Source organism: Phocoena phocoena, chromosome 10 (genome assembly GCF_963924675.1).
Source record: "Phocoena phocoena chromosome 10, mPhoPho1.1, whole genome shotgun sequence".
NCBI classification, from domain to species: domain Eukaryota; kingdom Metazoa; phylum Chordata; class Mammalia; order Artiodactyla; family Phocoenidae; genus Phocoena; species Phocoena phocoena.
Window position 1 is genome coordinate 3799320 of NC_089228.1, and position 21023 is coordinate 3820342.

At 54.1% G+C, this 21023-nt stretch overlaps 1 protein-coding gene across 1 annotated transcript in view; it reads left to right on the forward strand.

Moving 5' to 3' along the window:
- Window positions 1-19358, forward strand: part of C10H3orf20 (chromosome 10 C3orf20 homolog) — an 85008-nt gene extending 65650 nt beyond the window's left edge. The window contains 5 exon segments of the mRNA XM_065885089.1: window positions 15133-15147; window positions 15481-15617; window positions 18636-18849; window positions 18993-19148; window positions 19250-19358. Of these exon segments, the coding sequence (XP_065741161.1) occupies window positions 15133-15147; window positions 15481-15617; window positions 18636-18849; window positions 18993-19148; window positions 19250-19358 (631 nt within the window).
- The last annotated feature ends 1665 nt before the right edge of the window (window positions 19359-21023 follow it).

The following is a 21023-nucleotide window of genomic DNA, read 5'->3' on the forward strand; positions in this document are numbered from 1 at the left end:
GACCCCCAGACCTGCCTGCTGCCCTGCTCTGGGATAGCACCTGGGGCCTCTCTGACCTCTACAGAACCAGGAGGCTTTTCTGAACTCCAGGGTCTGTGACTGTAGCTGGAGAGGCTCTAAGGTGGTTTGCAGAATAAAATGAGGACAGGGCTGCGGCCACTTGTCGATGTGTATATTTCAGTCTGGTGGGCTCTGCGTCTTCTTAGCCTCCCCCCACTCTGCCCCTACAGCGAGGCCAGCCCGGGGCACTGTTTCCAAGGTCTGGCTCTTTTAAATTTAGCTGCAGGAAAAAGCAGTTTGTGCGAGCCTGGACCACGGAGACAATCAGCAACAGGAAAAAGTCATCCGAGGGGAGTTTTCAGTGAATTATGGAGGCATTGTTCCTGCGCCCAAGGAGCCGGGGCTGCTGGTCCAGCCTCGCTGACCCAGCCCAGGCCTCTGGGGCCAAACACTGCCTGAGCTGCGTCAGGACAACACAATGTAAGAGTCTGAAGGCCAAAAAAAAAAAAAAAAAGAGCAGAGGAAGAAAAATACTGGAAATTCCCTGTGTCCCAGCGATGGAAGAGCCTTTCTTGAAAATCAACAGCGAGGGAAAGGTTGCTGCCCGCCCAGGCGGGGGGCCTCAGGAACAGGAGGAAGTCACAAGCGATATTTTGAGATATTTTCAGTCTGGTGTGATGCCGGTTGATTTTCCAAAACATGAGGGCCTCATGCTGGGGGGGAGAGTTGAGGTTGGACAGGGGTTGACTGGGGGTGGGGCCAGGCTCAGGATGGGCCAGGACGAGGACATAAACAGAAGCTGACCCAGTTGGAGAGCTCTGGTGTCCCAGCTGGCTGACATGCAGGCCCCTCGAAGCCCTGGGAGACCCAGGAGGGTCTCCCATTGATCTAGAGGCCCTTTTGGCTCTCACCTTGATGAGAGGATCACAGATGAATACTGGGATCCCCTACACAGAAAGCCTGATAGGTGGCCAGGCAGATTCTGCTTGCTTACCTCTTCTGATGGGGAGCTCACTACCTAATATCAGCCTAACCCACTTCTGCATGGCTCAGCCTGGGAGAAACAATAGCAATGCTTCTGGAGGAGACACAGTGGTGAACAAAATAGACAAAAATGTGTGTGCTCATATTCTAGTGAGGAGACCCAGACAATATACAAAATTAATAATGTTTATAGCATGTTAGAAATCATAAGCACCATGAGAAGATAAAGCAGGGAAAGGAGCAGGAGGTGCTTGAGATACAATTTGAAAAAATAGGGGGTTAAAGAGAAAATTCCTCCTCACTCTCAGCTGGGACCAGCCCCCACACTGCCCCTGGGCCCATAGCCCATCTGCTCCTTGAGTCCTGGGATAGCCTTGCTCTGCTCCAGGCTGAGCAGGGCCAGCTACTCATGGGAAGGGAGCTCCAGCCCCCTCCTCCCCACTCTGCAGCGGGTCAGAGCTGAATGCCTTCCCCAGAAGTGGGAACAGCACTTTAAATCCCTTCCCTCTATGAATGCACCTGTCCCAATTTAGCTGTTTTAGAAGCTGTCCCCCGTTACCTCCCCCTGAGCCCCCCGACTTCTGACGCCGTGAGCGGCCAAGAAGCCCGTGCCTCCTCTGTCCAAGGTACTGCGCGTGTGCCCACCCAAGATGAAGGATTTGCATTTATTCCTCTTGCTTCCTCTTGTGGAATTCTTTTTGGCACAGAGGTGGCACTTATGAGACAAAGAGTTAATAGTAACATACAAAGAGTGCCTAAAAATACACAACAAAAATAGAGGAAGGAATACAGGCAAAGACTCTCATCAGGCAATTCGCTTCAGAAATGCAAATGGCCAATAAATAAATGAATGCAGAGCCGCTCCGCGCTCAGGCAGTGGTGGAGACACAAACAAAAAGAACGTTGAGATGCCATTTCTCTCCCATCAGACTGGAAAACAATATTAAATATTGATAACATCCAGTGCCAGCAAGGAGGGGGGCAGTCAAGCAGTTTTGACACTGCTGGTGGGAGTGTGAGTTGCCGCAGTCTTTTGGGACAGTGATCTGCAGTTTCTATTAAAGTTTAAAATGTGTCCCCTTTGATCCAGCAAAACCATACAGACACAGAGGTGATAGGTACAAGGGTATTTGTTCGAGAAAAGGCACGTACTAAGTGTTGATCAATAGGGCAATGCTTGAATGAATCCTGGGACATTCATTCTATAAAATATTTGGCAGCCATATGTATGGACCTGGAACCGTGTTTGTGTATATTACTGGACAAAAAACAAGTTGCAAAGTCAGGTACATGGCGTGATCTATTTTTGTAAACATGTTTTGAAAGAGCAAAGAGTAAAATGGAAAGAACTATTCACCAAACTGCTAACATTGTTTACCCCAGGGCAAGAGGATCCTTAAGGGCAAGATTGTTATATTTTTATGTCACTTCTGTATTGTTTGACTTTCACAGTCAGTTTTTATAGCTCCAATAATTTAAGTAGTAAATACTTTTTCTTAAAAGCCATTTTGAGTGGTTCTTATGAAGGTCTGCCCATAAGAGGAGGTCATCGTCTCTCTGCCGAGCTGGGAGTCTGGCAGACCCTCCAAGGAGTATTCCGGTGTCCACGCCTCATCTCACATGAGCAGGCATCCCGCTGCTCACTGAGCCTTGTGGGTTCTCCCTGCCTCAGTTTCCCATATCTGCCTCTTCCATGCCTTATGCTACCTTCCCTGTTCTGTGAATAGTGCTGGTTCCAGAAACGGTGTCGAAGGGACTGGGCTGGGTTTCCTGATCCTGGTTAAAGATTTGGGAGACCAGGACAACAACTAGTTTCCACCTTGCATGCCAGCTCTGAGCAGTGGCAGAGGCTGCTATGCAGAAAGGGATTCTGAGGCCGTTTCTAGGCTCCACTGGCAAGAGTGCTGTGATTGATTAGCAATGTCTGCTCTTGTCAGGGGACTGGTCAATGGAAGCACCAAAGTCACTGATGGTCCATGCTTGGTCTAGGCCAGTGATTCCCAACCTGAAACATGAACAGGAATCACAAGGGATCTCGTTAACACGCAGATTCAGGTCCAACAGGTCTGGGGCAGGATCCAAGAGTCTGCATTTCTAGCAAGCCCCCAGGAGATTCGGGGCTGCTGGTCCGAGGACCACCCTTTGGGGAGTGTAGGTCAAGGATCTTTGCAATCTCCATTCATAGCTACCTGATCTTCTCCCCCAAGTTTTCACACATTTGCAAACAGAAGTGATCAAACCCACTCCCACTGTCCAGCACTTTATTTATTTATTTATTTTTGGCTGTGTTGGGTCTTCGTTTCTGTGCGAGGGCTTTCTCTAGTTGCGGCAAGCGGGGGCCACTCTTCATCGTGGTGCGCGGGCCTCCCACTATCGCGGCCTCTCTTGTTGCAGTGCACAGGCTCCAGACGCGCAGGCTCAGTCATTGCGGCTCACGGGCCTAGTTGCTCCGCGGCATGTGGAATCTTCCCAGACCAGGGCTCGAACCCGTGTCCCCTGTATTAGCAGGCAGATTCCCAACCACTGCGCCACCAGGGAAGCCCTGTCCAGCACTTTTTATATCCATCACATCTCTGATTCTTGGAACAGCCCAGGTTATTATTATCTTCCTTGACGGACGAGGAACAGGAGGCCCGGGAGGGGAAAGAAGTCACCCATGGTCCCCCAGCCACTGGTGGCAGATTGATCGCCCACCTCCCTCACCCCCAGCCATCTCCTTTCTGGAGCCAGAAACCACCCAGAAAGACCCTGCTGCTCCCTGAAAGCCCTGTGTTCCCTGCCATAAATAAGTCCCCCGCTGCACCCAGGTCCCTCCCCTTCCCTGGGCAATGTTTCACAGCAGGCTGGGGCTGGATGGCTGCTGAGGGAAGGGAGGCTTGCCGACAGCATGAGTTATGGGCTCCGGGAAGCCCATTCATCACTGAAGGGAGAGAAGTTAACTCGAGCTTATTAAGTCTGCAAGTTTATTATTCACATTGATCACCCAGCAGACAGCACCTGCCACCCCACCCTGGAACCGCAGTGCATTCTGATCACAGGATGGCGTTGTGGCTAGGGGGACTCCCAGGTCCCCAGGAAATGCAGGTGGAGCACAGCCACCTCCGCTGCCCCTTCTAAGAGGCAAGGAGGGTTTCTCATCAGTGGCCCGTCACTCGTCTGCTCCCCACACATCTGCCAGCCCGTGTTTTGGGCCAGGCTCTGAGCCGGGAGCTGGGACGCCGGGGATGCACATTCTGACCCCGTCTCCACCATCACGGCAAAGGAGGCAAAGGAGGTGGGATAGCCTGGTGGTTGGGAGCCCAGCCTTGTGGTCTGCCCGGTTTGATCTCCAGTTCTGCCACTCAGCAGCAGGTGACCTTTCATTTAAGTCCTGTGACTTTTCAGAGACTCCATTTGTCATCTGTAAAGTGGGGACATGCTCATTCATTAGACTAATATTTATTGAGTCCCTACAGAAGCGAAAGACTTGCTGCCCTCAGAGAATTTGTGTTTGGAGATGGAGACAGACATAAAGCAATTGAGGAACATAAATAGAGTCATTTCAGATAGTGGCGAGTGCCAGGAAGAAAATAACCTGGGTCGCCCGGTGGAGAGTCACTAGCAGCATTGAGGGGATATGGGTGGGGTGCCCTGGCCTCTCCAAGAAGGTGGCGTTTGAGCTGAGACCTGAATGACGGGCAGGAGGCAGCCAGGGAGAGAGCTGGGCCAAGGGAGAGGGAGAAAACTGCAAGGACAGTAGCCGTGCTCGGGCAAAGATGTGCACAGGGACAAGAGAAGAGGCCGGGGTGCCTGGGAGTTCAGTGAGACGGTGGGGAGGAGAGAGACGGGGGCCAGCAGCTGATGTAAGGACTTCAGATTTCATTCCACTGGCTGGTTTTAGGTTAAAAGAGTTGTTAGGGATATACCCATACTTGACCTCCTCCATGGCTGTTACGAAGTCCAGTGGACACTGGGTGCCATGGTCTGATCCCTGTTGCAGGACAGTGCCCCCTGTCCCTCAGCTGCAGTGATAATGGCTCCTAATGGCTGACAGCTGCTGCCCCTCTCCTGGACATTGCCCTTGGCTGCCACCCTTCTCCGGGGCCCCCTCCCCTCAAGGTGGGGCTAACTCTGTGGTGCTCTTGGCACTCCAGAGCTGCGCCACGGCCAGTCTCCAGCCAGGGCCACAGCCTCGCTTGGCGTTTTGCCTTTGCCCTCCCTGTATCCCTCACTTCTGCTGAGAGCACTTCTTCAGTAATTCACATACACCTGGATCCCTGACTTGGGCTCTGCTTCTAGGGGCCCCAACCTAAGACACGAGGATAGATCCAGCAGTGACTGTAAAGGCTGGACCCAAGGCCTGCCACGCGGTGGTAACTCAGGGTGCGCAACTTGTCTGGTTTCACCAAGTCATCCATGGTTTTAGCACTGAAAGTCCTGCCTTCCAGGAAACTCCTTGGTCCTGGGCAAACCAGGATGGTTGGTGGCTGGTAACTGCTTGATAAGGTTCATTCATCCATTCAGCAAATACCACTTGCTGTGAGCCTGTGCCTGGTTCTGTCAGTGGAGCCATGGCAAGGTCCAGCCTCGCGGAGCTCACGGTCCAGCCGCAGGAGGCTGGCAACATCATCAGACGCTCACTCAGGCCTGCAGGTCAGGAGAGCAGTCCTTAAAGGGGGAGGAGTTGCTGCCCAGTGAATGGGGAGGGGTGTTCAGGAGAGCACCCACCTCGGGGAGCTGATGGTCAGGAAAGCCCAGAGCTTCAGATCTCCAAATGCAGAGAGAGGCCACGAGAAGCAGGTTCTGGGGTGCCACCAGCCATGCCCTCAGCTGCTCCAGGAAACAGGAAAGCCCAGAATGCCTGCAAATCAAAAACTTCTTTGGGGAGGGCCCTCTGGGGCCACTGAGGCTCCTGGGCCATCAGTCAAGGCAGTTAAGACAGGACTGGGAACCTGCCGTGAGCCCCACGATAGCCCAGACAAGTGGATCTAGTATCTCCATTTTACGGACAGGGAAACCGAGGCTTAAAGAGGAGTCATCACTTGCCCAAAGTCACCCAGCCAGTGAGTGGTGCAGCCTGGGAGGGGTCCCAGGGCTCTCAGGCTCCACAGCCACTAGGCCACCTCATTAATTCCAGAAGACGAGGAAGGCATTACAGCCTACATTTGATTCATCCCTTTCAACACTCCCCTTTCATCCACTCTCTGATTCTAGGGGGAAGTGGATGAAAGTGCAGGTCCCAGAGCCAGCCTGTCTGGGTCCAGACTCCAGCCCCATCATCCCTCTCTGCGCCACAAGGGCCTCGTCTCTCAAAGAGGGGATCACAAGAGCATCTCCCTCCAAGGCTTGTTGTGAAGATTAAACGAGTTAATATATGGACAGCACTTAGAGCAGAGACTGGCACACTGTCTCAGCTATTATTGCTATTTTTATTACCATGACTTAGTACAAGCAAGTCATAAAAATAAAACATTGGAAACAACCTAAATGTTCAGTAGTAGAGGAGTTATGAAGCAAACCATGATTATCTATTTCAGTGGACACAACATTGATTAAGACAGGTGGCCTTGGCACAGAAATAGACAACTAGACTAAGAGAACAGAATAGAAAGTCCAGAACTAGACCAACATGGGTGGCATCACCAGATTTATGACAACGGAGGCACTGCAGTGGAGTGGAATAAGGATGATGAATTTTAAATAAATGCTGCTGGATTGGTTGAATATGCACATGGGGGAGAAAAGATCCTTGACCCCTACCTCACACCATACGCCCATATCTGCTTCAGTGAACTCCAGGCAGCCATCATCTTGACCAGACATTGGATGTGTAAGTTTCCCTAGTCCTGCACTTTGAAGAAGGTAACCTTATGAGAAAATGTGAGAACTTGGAATAATAAAGCCACTTCAAGAGCATGCACAGACACTGATGAGGAAGGCAAGGTGAATTTCGGTGGCATCAGTGGCTTCATGTGAATGAAAATTTTGGTTGTGATGGTTGTCCTTTCAGTAAAGTGACAGACAGTCCTTTATTTTTAAGTTTTCTCACATAATTCACCCAGTCCAAGGTAATCACAGGAGTAGGAAGATGAAATTTAGGCAACAAGTAGTCAATAAGAAAGTTCCGATTTCCTTTGGAGAAAAAGGAAAACATGTTTTGTTGTCCCCCGACAGCGAGATGGAAAAAAAATAAAATAACCAAGGGAAAAGTCACCCCACGCTTTCCTTGTGGCCGTGGGCCCCCACCACCGTTGGCGCCGCGAGGAAGTCGAAGGTTGAGTGAGCAAAACATGTTTTCCTTCGGCAGGACGTCTGTAGGAACTGTTGGAATCAATTATTGGGAAACACAAAAATAAAATAAACTTCAGCCTGTGGTAAACATTACCCCTTCTTTCTGGGATCAGGAAAACAAAGGTCAGGATTGGGGTCAACATGGAACAGTGGGCCAGCACGCCAAGCAGGAGGCCACGACCTGGGCTTTGGTGAGGCCTGGAGAGGCGGGAGCCTTCCTGAGCCTCAGTTTACCCAGCTGCAAATTCATGATCAGGTGTCCATCTCACAGAGTTGGGGGAACTCACTGCTCAATGAATGTGTACTTGGCTCCTACTCTGTGCCAGGCTGTGGGCTGGGCATTCGGAGGTGCTGTTTTCGCAGTGCTGGTGTGCACAGGGCCAGCTTCACGAGTGTGCGGCCATCACAGCCACATGGGGACCCACGCTCAGGAGGGCCCCGTGCTTGGTTTAAACCCCCATGTTCTACTGTCACCATTTGGAATTCTTAACTTTTAGACGAGAGGCACTGCATTTTCGCTTTGCACTTGGCCCCACAATTGCACGGCCGGTCCTAGCTGTGATGCTTTTCGCTTGCTCCCTGAGTGTGTCTGACCCCCCAGGTTCCCTCCAAGGCTTGGCACAAAAAGGGTGCCCATAAATGGGGTTGAAATGAATGTCAGAGGAAAGGCCGGGGGTTACAAATACTACTCTACCACCCGCCCCACATGTGCCCTGGTCACAGGGAACCCCTCAAACCCTCATCAGTGCTGCGACTGCCACTGTTTGGGGGGAAATCATCTCCATTTTGGTTGGGGAGATCCTGAGTTAAGTGCGGTGGGAAAAGCACCAGCCGTGTGGTTACAACAGACCTGGGATCACAACCGTCTGCTCTCGCTGCCTATGTATTCCCAGGCAAATTTCTGGGCCTCAGTTTCCTCATCTGTAAAATGGGTATAATCATACCTGCCACACAGAGTGCCTGTGGTGATTAAACGTAACATGTCAAGCACCACAGCTCCACCAGTTTGAGGAGGCACCGAGCCCACATCTATGTAGGCAGGAGTGTCTGCAACCTGAGGGAGGCAAATCATCCTCGGACTTTAAGAGTTTGACTGGACCCCAGAGCAAAGTCTGGATGCTGCTGCCTGGTCATTAGTAAAGTGTGAACAAATTTTATTTATAGTTAAACATTAAACTGTCAAGTCAGTGAGGTTAGACCTTCACAAACAATAAAAGACATCAAATTCTAACTGATGGCCTGCTTTGTGCCAGATACTTCTTCACTAGTAATACTTAGGAATAATATCTAACATACTGAGCGCATGTTACATAACAGACACCGGGCTAAGCACTGCAGGGTCATCATCTTACTTCATCTCCCCTAGTGGGCACGTGCGGTAGGTGCTAGAAATGCCCCATCTTATAAATGAGGGGGACACCCAGCGGGACAAGGACTTGCCAGGAGCTCAGGGCTGAGAGATGGGGCGGGGGTTGGGGCTCAAACCCCAGTGTGTAGTCCACACCCTCGTCCCAAACTCCGAGCTGTCAGGCTCTGTCCCCAGCTCACACTGTGAGATCATCAGAATTTGTCAGACCATGTGCTGAAGGTCCCCTCCCTCACACGCTGTCCCCTCCCTAGGGGCTCCTCTGAGCTGGAGAGGATCAGGCTCCAGCCTGTAGCCCCCCTGCCAGAAGGCAGCTCGGAGGCAGCTCCCGCGGGGTACCATGCATGCTGACTGCAGCCTCTTCTAGAAGGATGGAGACCCCCAGTTGTGGGGCAGTGCACTGGTGCCCAGGGTGCTGAGTGTTTACATGGTGTCGGATTCATTTCTCTAAGTGTCTGGATTTCAGGTAGAGGAAGCTCACCCCAGAAGTTGATGGTGTCCATGACAGGCGGTCACATTGCCTCTGGGTCCCTCCGCACGGGTGCACACGCGCTTATCAAGCTAATTAACATGGTCCTTGCAGAGCCGCTCCCCCACCCTCTGCCACCAGCCGGCAGAGGGGCAGAGCTCCATTCCGGAAAATAAATCAGGAGTCAGGCCTGGTGGCTCATCCAAATGCCTGTTTTAAAATCGCCAGCCTTGCTGGTGCATCCTGGAAGGTGACATTGCCACCCCCATTCCGCAAAGATGTCTCACAAGGGGAGGAGAGCCCTGTGAGGACATGAGCTCCCTGTCCCTGGGGTAAGTCAAGAGCAGGTAGGAGGTCAGAGGTCGGAGGATGGAATCGACTGCCTGGCAGACCTTCCCAGGGCTGCCCCAGCTTGGCAGGGCAGGGTACGGACATGCTCACGCCCCCTCAGACACTCCTCCACACCCTGAGATTATCAATGGACAGGCTCTCAGCTGATGACCCAGTTGGAACTTCAGGCTTTTTGGCTGGAAAGGATCCCTGTGCTCCTCCCAGCCCAGTCTCCCCTCACGGTGCGGCCTCCACAGCCTCAACGCTGTGTTTCCCAAAACGAAGACTCTCCACCTCGACCTCAGGGAGGCTTAACTCACTGGGACTGGAATGGGGTTTTGGAGTTTGCGCTTTAACCAGCGCAGAGGGTGCTTCAGTCCAGGAAGTTTGTGTTCACCTACGTTAACCCAATGATGTGGCCGATGGCAGTGGCCTTGACAAAGCCTTGGAGATTTTTCAGAAAGTCAATCACCTTTTCTCATCTGTGCGCGAGGCCCCTTTCAGCTCTTCGGAAGGCTAAGGAGAAAGGCACAGGCCCCTGGGTTTCCCCTCGACTCCGCCCCCTCCCAGCCGTGTGGTCTTGGGCTCAGGACTTTGCTTCTCTGCGCCTCAGTTACCTCATCTGAAAAATGGGGATAATGATACATCCCTCCCCGTGCACGAGTCCCCTACACAGTTCTTGGTGATTGTTAACATTCGTGAACAAAACTAGTTCCTTACAGGGCAGGCATTTAACCCTTGCTCCCCTCACCTCCAACCAACTCCTCTTGAGAGCTGCCTTCCTGGCCGAGAGACCACATCTCTTCAGACTGTGGAAGTGAGCAGGGGTTTGGTGATAAGGCCCAGGAAGGGGGGCCTCTGTCAGTATCGTCCCTTCGGTACGCAGCAGATATTAGAGTGGCTCTCACTGTGTGCCAGGCTCTGCTCCGGGCGCCCTGCCCTCCCTGAGCTGTTGTACCAGGTGGGTAGACGGACACCACATAGGGAAACAGATAAATCCTGAGACGATCTCAGATATCGGTAAGTGCAGGTGAAGAAGAGACACTGGGTGAGGGGATGCTGAGGGACTGGAGGGGTGGGGTTGTCTCTGAGAAGAGGTGACATTGGAGACCTGGCGGATGAGGGGGTCAGCCCAGCCACGTGAGCATTTGGGAAGGCATTTTAGAGAGCAGGACAAGTCCCAGGGGCCGGAGGGAGCCGGGCAGGGTCTGGGATGGAGAGGAAGGCCGGTGTGGCCGGAGCCCAGGGTGGTGGGAGATGGGGTGGGGAGGGGGCGTGGTGAGGCAGGGAGTGTGGGATCTTGGATGCCGCAGCGAGGACAGCAGCCTCTGCCACAGTGCGGGAGCTGCGTCCACCGCGTCCTCCACGCAGCAGCCCTTGGGCGTCGGAGGGAGGGAGGCTGGGTGTGTCCTGGTGCGGCCGTCAAGGAAAAGGCTGGGCCCCTGAACAGTGGCAGCACTGGGGGCAGGTCATGGAGTCCCCGCCCTGCCCTGCTCCCCAGCACCAGCACAGATGGTGTCTCCCCATGGCTCAGGTCTCTCCAGGGTCCTGAGCAAGGTTCCCCCAGGAAACACACCATTCAGAGTCCCTGTCACTCTGCATGTCCGCACAGCCAGAGGCAGATCTTTAAACATGCGAATCAGAACATGCCCGGCCTGCCTCACCCTCCTTGGCTCCGCCTTGCTCTGAGGATAGACCCAAAGGCGCTCTGCTCCCCGCCTCGCCCGCCCCTGTGCCTCGCTGATCCCCAGATAGCACACCTGCCGCCCCGCTGCCCGAATGCTCCCCTCCCCCACCCGCAGCCCTTGCAGGTCATTCCCTGCAAGTCTCTGGTCTGCACGGACGTGTGGGCCTATTGACCTCCTGACCCCCATCTACACACTCAGCCCACGAGGCAGGAGGTTGTCATTCGCGTCATTGTCGCTGCCATCGGGGCATAGAACAGCTCATAGCACAAGCGAGTACGCGCTGGACGAGCAGTGAACTCAGCGGACGCTCACAACAGCCCCGCGCTGTTTCCTCTTACACAGGTAGCGAAACTGAGGCTGGAAGGTTCAGTCACCTGCCCCAGGTACACCGCCAGCACAGCCAAGATTTCAGCAGAGACAGCTGACCTCAGACCCCACCGTGTGCTCGCGGTGTGGCCACGCCTTTGCCCTCGGAGTTGAACTCCACGTTGACATCCATCCCGATGGGTATGAAGTCCCCGCCCTGCCCTGCCCTCAGAATGGTGGTGAGACTTGGAGGATGTCACCTGTACAGTGCCACACCCACGAGGGGCTGGTAAGAAAGGGCCTCAGCCAGGCCTGACCTCAGAAGGGTTAACATGGCCTCTTTGTCCCATGGTTGCCATGGGGACAGTTCCTGTCCTTCAGGAAGCAGGGAGAGCAGTTTCCTGTTTTGAAGAAGGCCCGAGGGCTGTTTTCCTCCAATCAGCCTGCCCAAAGAGGGACAGGAAGCCTAGCGCCGGGCCACCCCTAATGCTGGGTGTGTGGTGGAGCCATGCCCACGCCCAGCCAGCCAGGAGGGGCCGTTGTGGAAATGCGGCCTCAGGAAAAAGCCAAACGGCCAGCAGAAGGAAAAAAAATGGCTGGCCGGAAGAGGGCGGTCACTTCCTCCACAGACCCTGGATCCCACCCAGTGGTGATAAAAACTCAGAGTGGCCCTGCCCAGCCTCAGACTCCCCTCCCCCAGAGCTCAGCCCTTCCTTGGGGAGTCAAAGGCCTGCTGCACAAAGGCTTTTGAGGCCCCTGCCTGTCCCTCTCACCCATCCCTGCACACTGGACACATCAGCCTAACTGGGCTACTGACCCCCAGTTCCCACTCCCACCCGCTGTGTGGCAGGCCCTTTCCTGCTCCCCTCTGCTTGTGTGATTTTTTTCCAGGGTGCAGAGCAAAGCTTGCCTCCTCCTGGAAGCCTTCCTAGCATGCGTTTGAGCCCTGCGATCGTGGGTCAGGAACATTCATAAATTTAGGCCTAATCTCTCTTGGGGTCCCTGCCCCAGCCTCCTTGGGCCATCCTACCTCCGGACTTGTCCCTCTGGCTCCCCTCCCACTCCGGCTACAACACGGGTCTGGCCATGTCACTCCCTCCCCCAGAAACACTCTAAGGCTCCCCATCACCATCAGGGTAAAGTCCAAACTCTTTGGCCAGCCATTGGAGAGCTTGTCCAGAGCACACTTCTCACCTTGCCCCAATCCTGCCCTCCTCTTCCATCCCCACGGGCTGTACCCTCACCTGGAACGGCAACCCTACCCCTCCACCTGTAAATGACACTTTAAAGCCCAGCCCAATGAGCCCGTTCAATTTTCTGCCTTCACCCCTAGCTCTACTGTGTCACTGTTAGCTGACCCAGGCCCGTTTCTCAGACCAAGCCATGAGCTCTTCAAGGACAGGAAAGGGAAGAGAGAGGGGAAATAACATCCCTTCATCCTCACCATGACCCCGAGAGAAAGGTCTCATTGTTCCCATTTTACAGAGGACAGAATTGAGGTGCACAGTGGCAAAGTGTCCCTGCCCCCAAGGCCACAGAGCCGGTGACTGGTGAAACACCCCCAGCAAGGCCACAGAGCCAGTGACTGGTGAAACCAGGGGCCTTCAGGACCCCCACTTCTCCCTCTGCTCGTGCCTGGCCCGGTGTGTGCAGTGGGGTGGGGGTGAGGGCCCGGTCTTCGGGGCACAGGAAGGGAGGGGCGGCCTTGCTAAGCCGAGTCCACCCCGGCAGGTGTCTGGCTCAGATCTGCCCACCCCTGGAGCCAGGAAGGCAACTCAATTACTTTCCAGGGGGAGATAAGCCCTGAAGCTGATGATGTCGCAGCCGTGGCGTTGTGGGGTGAGCAGTCCAAAAGCACAAAGAGGCTGCAGAGCTGGGGTCATTTCCGTTTTCATAACATGCATTTTATCCCCGGAGACAAAAGGCATAGAGCTGCTCCTCGTGGAAACCGGGAAACCAGGGGGACTCTGCTACAGAGAGGGATGCGAAGGTAGCTGGCCTTGGGCCCCAGCTTTATGGAAGCGCCCCCATCTCAGCGGTAAACAAAACCCCGATCGTTCCCCCACCCCGGGGCCAGGAAGCAGGGTCCAGGCTGCCTCCCCGTGCTCCCGAGGGGCTCCCCTGTTGCCCCCTCTCACCCATCCCAGTATACAGAGGCTGCTCAGTAAATGCTCTCTCCCATCCCTCTCCTGCTCTGATCGTGGGGTGTGCGTGGCCCAGTTCCCGGTGTACTTTGTTTGTAAGCATTTATTGAACACCAACTCTGTACTAGATGTTTAAACGATAATGATCATTTCTTGAGCACCTCCCGTCTTCCCCTCTCCCCTCCTGGATGCTTTAGATAATTCATTTCATTTAATGAGCAGACACTATTATCATATCCTTGGCAGGGCGGCAGCGTGTTGAGGTGGGTAAGAAAGCCAGCCCCAGAGCCAGGGTGGAATCCCCACTGTTCACTAGCTGTGTATCCCTGGGTGAATGCCTCAGCCTCTCTGTGCCTTGGTAGCCTTGTCTGTAACACAGGGGTAATAACATTGCCTACTTCAGGGGCAGGAGGAGTTTGTTTGTTGGGAGGAGTAAATGAGCTAAAATATGCAAAAGACTTACTGAATGCACCAAATAAGCGCTCAGCAAATACTAGCTACCAATGGGGAAGCTGAGGCTGGGACCTGCCCTCCCGCCCAGGTCACACCCAGGTCAGTGTGGCTCCTGACCACTGCACTCTACCGTCTGTCTGGGAGGCTTGGCCGTGGAGCTCACAGAGCCTGGGCGCTCTCTGTTTCTGGAGATCACATCCAGCTTCGGTGCTGGCTCTGCACTTTGCCGAGGCTTCAGGCAGGCGGGAACAGGGAGCTGAATTTCAGTGGTTTTGATCTGAGGTGACTTAAGTTGTATGCAGAGCTCCACATCATTCCGACTTGGGCCTGGATGTCAGGGGGTGTGGATCCCAGCGCTGGAATCCCCTGACTTACCATAGGATCCCAGGCCAGTTATTTTTCCCTCTGGACCTCAGTTTCCGTGTCTGTCAAGTGGGCATAACACCTACCCTGGGTGGCTCACGTCTGCTGAGAGGAGCAAGTAAGATGGTGAGTGATTTGGAAAGCATGAAATCTAGGCAGACTTTGTGCCCATCACAGAGAAATCAGTGTAGCCTGGTAGTTAGGAACATGTTCTCAGAGTGAAGGGGGGGTGAGTCCTGGCTGGGCTGGAAGGGCAAGTCACTTCCCCAGTCTGGGCCTCAGTTTTCCCAAGTGTGAAATGGGAAGATAAGAAACACTTTATAGGGTTCTTGGGAAGAGTATGTGTGTGAAAGGCTCAAAACCAGAGAGATGATGGGTCATCACCCCCCACATGGTTATTGACCGCATCCCTGAGCTCAGTGAGTGGTTATAGCTCAGTTCCACAAGGACTAAGCAAGTCCAGCCACCAGTATCAGCTCCGGATGTTTGGAAAGCCCTCTGGTCTTTCCCATCCATTTTCTCGTATTAGGAAAAGCAAACAAAGGAATAAGCGTTTCAGCTTCATGGCCCATCACTCCACACCACCGTGTGGTTTCAGCTAAACAAGTTCAGACCTGGGTTTTTTTTCCCCAACTGCCCTTGGTGCTATGATCTTTTAAAGTAGACTTTGCTTAGCCTCAAATCCCAAATTCAACAGTCATGGCAAGGTCTTAGCCAAGCACTGAGGTCCCTTCCTGCCCTCCCTGCTTCTTTCCACAGGCCCTACAGCAAAGGGTAAGCTGGCCGTTGATTGAATTATCTGAGCCTCCCTCTCCTGCTCCTGCCTTGGGGGTCCTAGGTTCTTTGGGTTTTATTGCTAATTCCCGGAAATGATCTCAACTCTTACAACATATTTTCTTCTTGCATCAAATATTGAAGTGATTGATCCACTCACTCATTTGTACCCATATTCAAACGGACACCTCCCACCCTCTGTACCTCCACCTCCGTCACCTCCTCCAAGGCCACCATCTCCAGCACATCCATCAAATCCATAACCTGCATCCACCTCGTCCTCCACCACCTCCGACTACATCACGCCTTCCACCCTAACCGTGATGTTCACAGCTACTTCTATCCTGTCACCATCTCCCCCTCCCCCTCGTCCTTCGCCTCCAACACGACCTTTCCTACCTCCTCCATCCCCTCCATCATCTTCTCCACCGCTTCCACGCAGGGATCCATAAAGTTTATGAAGGGCCTAAGTAACACAAATTCTGCCATTGATTTCCTATTTCAGAGGCAAAAGGTTTTCCCCACAAAAGGCTGGACGCTTAAGGTTTTCCCCACAAAAGGCTGGACCTGTAGCGGTTCAGAGACGAATAAGTCCTTTGAAAGGATCAAATTCATTTCTGAATTTGGAGAAACTGAGGTACACCCTAGGCCCTTGCCTGAAATGCACATAATCTGATTCTATACTGTGGGCATTAGAAGATAAAAACAAGACAAAACCTACAAACTTGGTTAGGTATATGGAAGTGCTTGGTGAGTGTGAAAACATAAGATTTTTCATAATGACGGGAAACAAGAGTTTCACCTCCCCAGAGCCTTTCCACATTATCTAACTGAAATGTATTGATTCCTGTCTTCAGTATGTGTGCATTAAACATCCTCTGTGTCAGGCACCAACTGGCTCATGAAACAATTCAAATCAGACCTTCATAAAAGTTTTATAGTTTTAGTGAGCACCTCATATGCACCAGGAGTTCTGCTGGGTGCAGGCCCCCAGATATCCAGAAACCTACCCACCTTCCAATAATGTATTAATAAGGAGACAGAGGTCAGAGGATTAAGTTCTCACCCCAGTGAGAACCTGGGGAAGTCTCTTCTCTACTTCTGTGGACTTTGGCAGCACAGCTGGCCAAAAAGTAATGCGGTGAGTTATCCAGGGCAGTGTTTCCAGATGTATAAACAGATCACCTGGAGGTCTCGTTAAAATGCAGGTTCTAGTTCAGTAGGGCTGGGGTGGGGCCTGGGATTCTGCATTCTTAAGAAGCCTCTGAGTGCTGCTGTTGCTGGGCTCCACAGACGATGCTCAGAGAAGTGTTTCATCCGTGCAATGAAAACATATGGTTGTCTGGGACTGCCTGGACCAAACGCTGGACCGAAGGCATCTAGGTTCAGGGAGGACAGCCAAGGCTGCAAAATGCCTCGTGGCCATTTGGAATTCTGCCTCCTCACAAGCTCCTGGCACATCTGGTCAAAGTCACAAAAATTCTAGCCCCTGCCACCTTCAGTCCCAGAAAACCAAAGTGATCCCAAACAATAGTCTGAACCTCTGTCCCAGGCCTTTATTTTTGTGGACAACACATATTTTTTGAAGACCTACTAAGTGCTGGGTTCTTTATTAGATGCCAGGGCTACAGGGGTAAGCAGAGCAGACATAGCCCCTGCCCTGCAGTCATCACCCTGGCATGGGGCCATTTCTGGGCCTTTCGTCCCCAAATGAGGGACAGGAAGGGATGGTGGTGGTGCGGGGGGATATGTTCCATGTCCCCCCCCACCTACTCCCATGTAGTAGATACATTGGCTGAATCGCCTGAATGAATTGAGATGCCCCAGCCCCACACCCTCCCACAGAGTGCTGGGGTTGCTGCGAGCCTATACCCTGGCACGTAGTGGGCTCACAACCAAACTACTAAATGACCAAGCCACACCTTGAGCTGGGTCCTGGAGATGCAGACATGGGACAGCCAGGGCAAGAACAGTCAGGAAAGCTCATGTGAACTCTTAGTTTACTCGGTTTCCTCAAATGTAAAATGGGAAGAATTTTGATACCAGCTTCATAAAGTCGTGGTGAGGCTTAAACGAGTAAATATGCAGGTACAGAGCTTAACACCTTGCCAGGCACACAGTAGGTGCTCTATAAGTATTGGCTGCCAGTTATAGATGAGAGACATGACCCTTGCCCTCAGCTTTCAATGGCTGATGGAAGGAAGCCCTTGGTATGGCTTTCAAAGCACGCCTCACCCCAAACTTCTGTGCCTCTTATCAGATGTTGCCACCCGCTATCTCCCTGCCTTGCCAAACCCCTCACGGCTCTTCCATCAGGCCATGCCTTTTCACACATCTAAGTCTCTGCCCAAGCTACTCCCTCCATCTGAAAGGCCTTTTTTTTTTTTTTTTTTTTTTTTTGCTGGAACCCTCCCCACTCAGGGGCCACCTCTTGAGTTCCCACAAGCTCCTGTCCCCATCCCAGCACTTGTCCGGGGAAGCAGAACTGCCTATGTTTGAGTGGCCAATCCAACGGGTGCTCAAGGGTGAAGGCTTGAGTCATCCATGTCACCCAGCACCAGGCCTGGTCCCAGCGAGGTGCTGGCTGGTGAGCGATGAGTGGACAAAGGCTCCTCATCTACCAGGTCTCCCTTTCAATGTCACCTCCTCAGGGAGACCTTCCTTGATCACCTGTTCTCTACTCCAGAGGTTCTCAAACTAGCTTGCATCGGAAGGACCCGAAGGATTTGTTAAACACGGGATTTCTGATTCAGTTAAGTCTGGGGCGGGCCCTGAGAATTTGCATTTTTAAAAATTACTCTGCCCCACGACCCTGGTTTATCTCCCTCAAGGCACCCATCACTCTCTGAAACGATGTTTATTGCTTATTTGTCTTGTGTCTCCACTGACATCCCATTTAAGCTCCACCAGGGCAAGAATTTGGGGCTGTCTTGTTCTGCGCTCAGCACGGTGCTGGGCCCAGGACTGAATGAACGCCCGAGGTTGAAAATAAAGTGATAGACGGTCCACTGGGCGAAGGGACCAGGAAGTCCCCAGAAGCCCAACTCGCCAGCTTCACCCCGCCCCTCCCACCCTCGTGCCTTGAACCTCGCGCAGCTCCCCGAGTCCCCACGGCCATGGCCCCTTTAAATGTGCGCAGGGACGCCTCGCCCCTCGGCTCCCTCGATCCCTGACAGAGCAGAAAGGGGAGAGAAAAAAAAAAAAGGCTTCCTCTCCGGGAGCGGGAGGAAACGTCTAGGAGGGGGCGGAGGGGCAGCGGCGGCAGCGGCGGCACGGGCAGCGGCGCGGCGGCCAGAGCGCAGCGCGCGCGGAGCTGGGAGCCAGGAGCGGACGCAACACCGCGCGCTGTCCCGGCCGCTGCCCCCGGCCCCGCCCCCGGAGGCTCGCGCCCTGCGCCCCCCTGGCCCTGCGCGCCGCGCGGAGTCCTGAGTGAACGCGACGCCGCGCGCCCTGCGTTCGCGCCCCTTCCCCTCCCTGCCCCCGCCCAGCCCCGCCCAGCCCCGGAGGCTCGCACCCCCCAAGCCCCCACTTGCCCTGCGCGCTGCGAGAAGTCCGGCGCGCGCCGGGGGCGGGGCAGGCGCCACGGGGTGCGGGCCCCGCGGGGCGGCCATGGAGTGAGGCGGCGCGCGGACTCGTGCTCGGAAGGACGGACGCACCGACGGGCGGCCCCTGGCTCCGCGCGCTGGAAGATGAACAGAGCAGGTAGGAGGCTCCGCGCGACCTCAGGCGCCGAGGGACGCGCGCGAGGGGCCCCCGCCAGGCGCTCCAAGTTGTAGCCCGCGGGGCGCCGGGAGCGAGCTGCCGAGAAACCCCCGACCTTCCCACTCTGCTCTGCCTCGGCCGAGGTATGGGCGGGTTACGAGTGCCCTCGCCGAGGAGGACGAGAACATCGGGGGCCGCTGCCCCTGTCCGAGGCGCCCAGCCTCGGGGACGCACCCTCGGTCTCGGCGAGGCCGCACCCTGGCCACGTACGGCCGTATCGCGCTCCCACCGCAGTCCCGGTATTGAGGGTCCCCTCGCAGCGGGGAATGACGCTCCCTTCGCAAAGGCGACTTGGTCGCGACCCTAAATCCTCACTCCTGCTCCTCGGGGTCCCCGCCAGGCCCTCGCTGCCCCCTCAGAGGCCCTTCCTGGCCCACGGGAACCGTCTGAGGTCTTCCCCACTGCGGGGTCTGTTCCTGGTCCCTCGCTACTCCGAGGCGCGCCCTTAGCGGATTCTTGCTCCCTTCTCTCTTCTAGACGCCCAGACTTGGAGCTCGCTCTCCGAAGGAACTAAAAAGCCCTAGATTATCACACACACACACACACACACACACACCCGCAGCGCACCCCAACCTCCTGCAGTGCCGTGGCCCGGGGCCTTCTTTGTGCCTCCCCCAGGGGACCGAACGCCTAGGGGACGCCAAGGCTGAGCCGCACTCCAGGCGTTCCCTCCCAAGCCCTTGCTTCTCTGCTCTCCAAATCTGCCTTTGCTAGGCCAGGGATTCCGTGAAATCCAGAACGCGTTTGACAGTAGATAATGATCCCTCCAGAGGAGTGCCATTTAACAGGTTTATTAACTGAGAGTCAGAGATGGGCGGTGCCTGGAACCCAGTTCTCGGGTTCCTGACTCCTCCGCGGGGAGGGCAGAAAGTTTCCTCCTAGAGGCGAGTTTGCAAGGCAGCAGCCCCAGCTAACTTCATTTGCCTGACGAGCGATTACTGCTCTTTTAATATTTTTCTCTTAGAATTTAGCAGAAGGCAGCTCTCTCTCCGACCAACACCCTCGTCCGAATCCGTATTCCAAAACACACATCCCTGAAGAAACAGGAAGCCACCATTTTGGCTGTCTTAGAACCATATCCTGCTGCCCTGAGTATGTGTAAAAAGTCTGTGTTTGTGTGTGTGTTGTGGGCTTTTTCTCTGTATAATCTTTTTGATGAAAAAAGTCATTGTCTTAGGAGTGAGGTGCAGATGGGAGACGTTTGGCTGGATTGATCTGACAAAGGAGAGACTTGGGGGCCTGGGAGTGTGGTAGCCGCCTCCCTGTGTCCAGGCCCTGTTTTGCTGGGGGTGTATGCACCTGGACAGTGAATGAGTGTTGGTCTCAGGGTAGGAGGTGGGAGTGGGAGCAGGGATTCCCCTTTTGAGTAGTGGAAAAGGCTGGGGCAGGGTCTCAGCGCCCAGCAAGCCACTCCTTGGAGGAAGGAGGTGGACTGCTGCCTGATCTGGCGCAGCCTGGACAGAGCCAGGCTAGCGCTTTCCTACACTCCTAATAAAACTCGCTTAAAACAATGGTGAGAGCCGATCCGGTATTCCCACGTTTCCCTGCATGAGGCTTGGGCAAGCCCTCCCTTCTCTGAGAATCTGGGGGATGGAGTGAGCCGGAATACACGTAAAGGCAGGTTTGGTCCCAGGAAATCTGCCATCCAGTCATTTGCCTCCAGCATAAACCTGGTTACTTTTGCAGTGTGACGGCAGTCCTAGACCTCACATAATGATTTCTGTGTGCCAGGCTCTGAAGTTCCCGATCATGCAGCGTAGTGGTTCATAGACTCCATGGGACTGAATCTCGTAACCACCATCCTCTTAGTCATTGTGACACAGCCAGTGTGTGGCAGAGCTGGGGTTGGAGTCCAGGTCTGTCTGAGCGGGGGACCCATGCTCTTCCCGCTCGGTCGTGCATCACTGGACTAGCCTAACAGCAGCCTAATTAGAAATCATCAGGCTTCGCTGGGACATTCCAGCAGGCACCCAGCAATGAAAGTTAAATTAAGATGCAATTGGAAGGTGAAATTGGAAGATAATTACTCTTGGAACATACGGTTATGAGAGTTCCAGGGGGAGTATGGTGAACTGCAGTTGAAACAGACAGGGGCTGAAGATGGGAATGTCAGG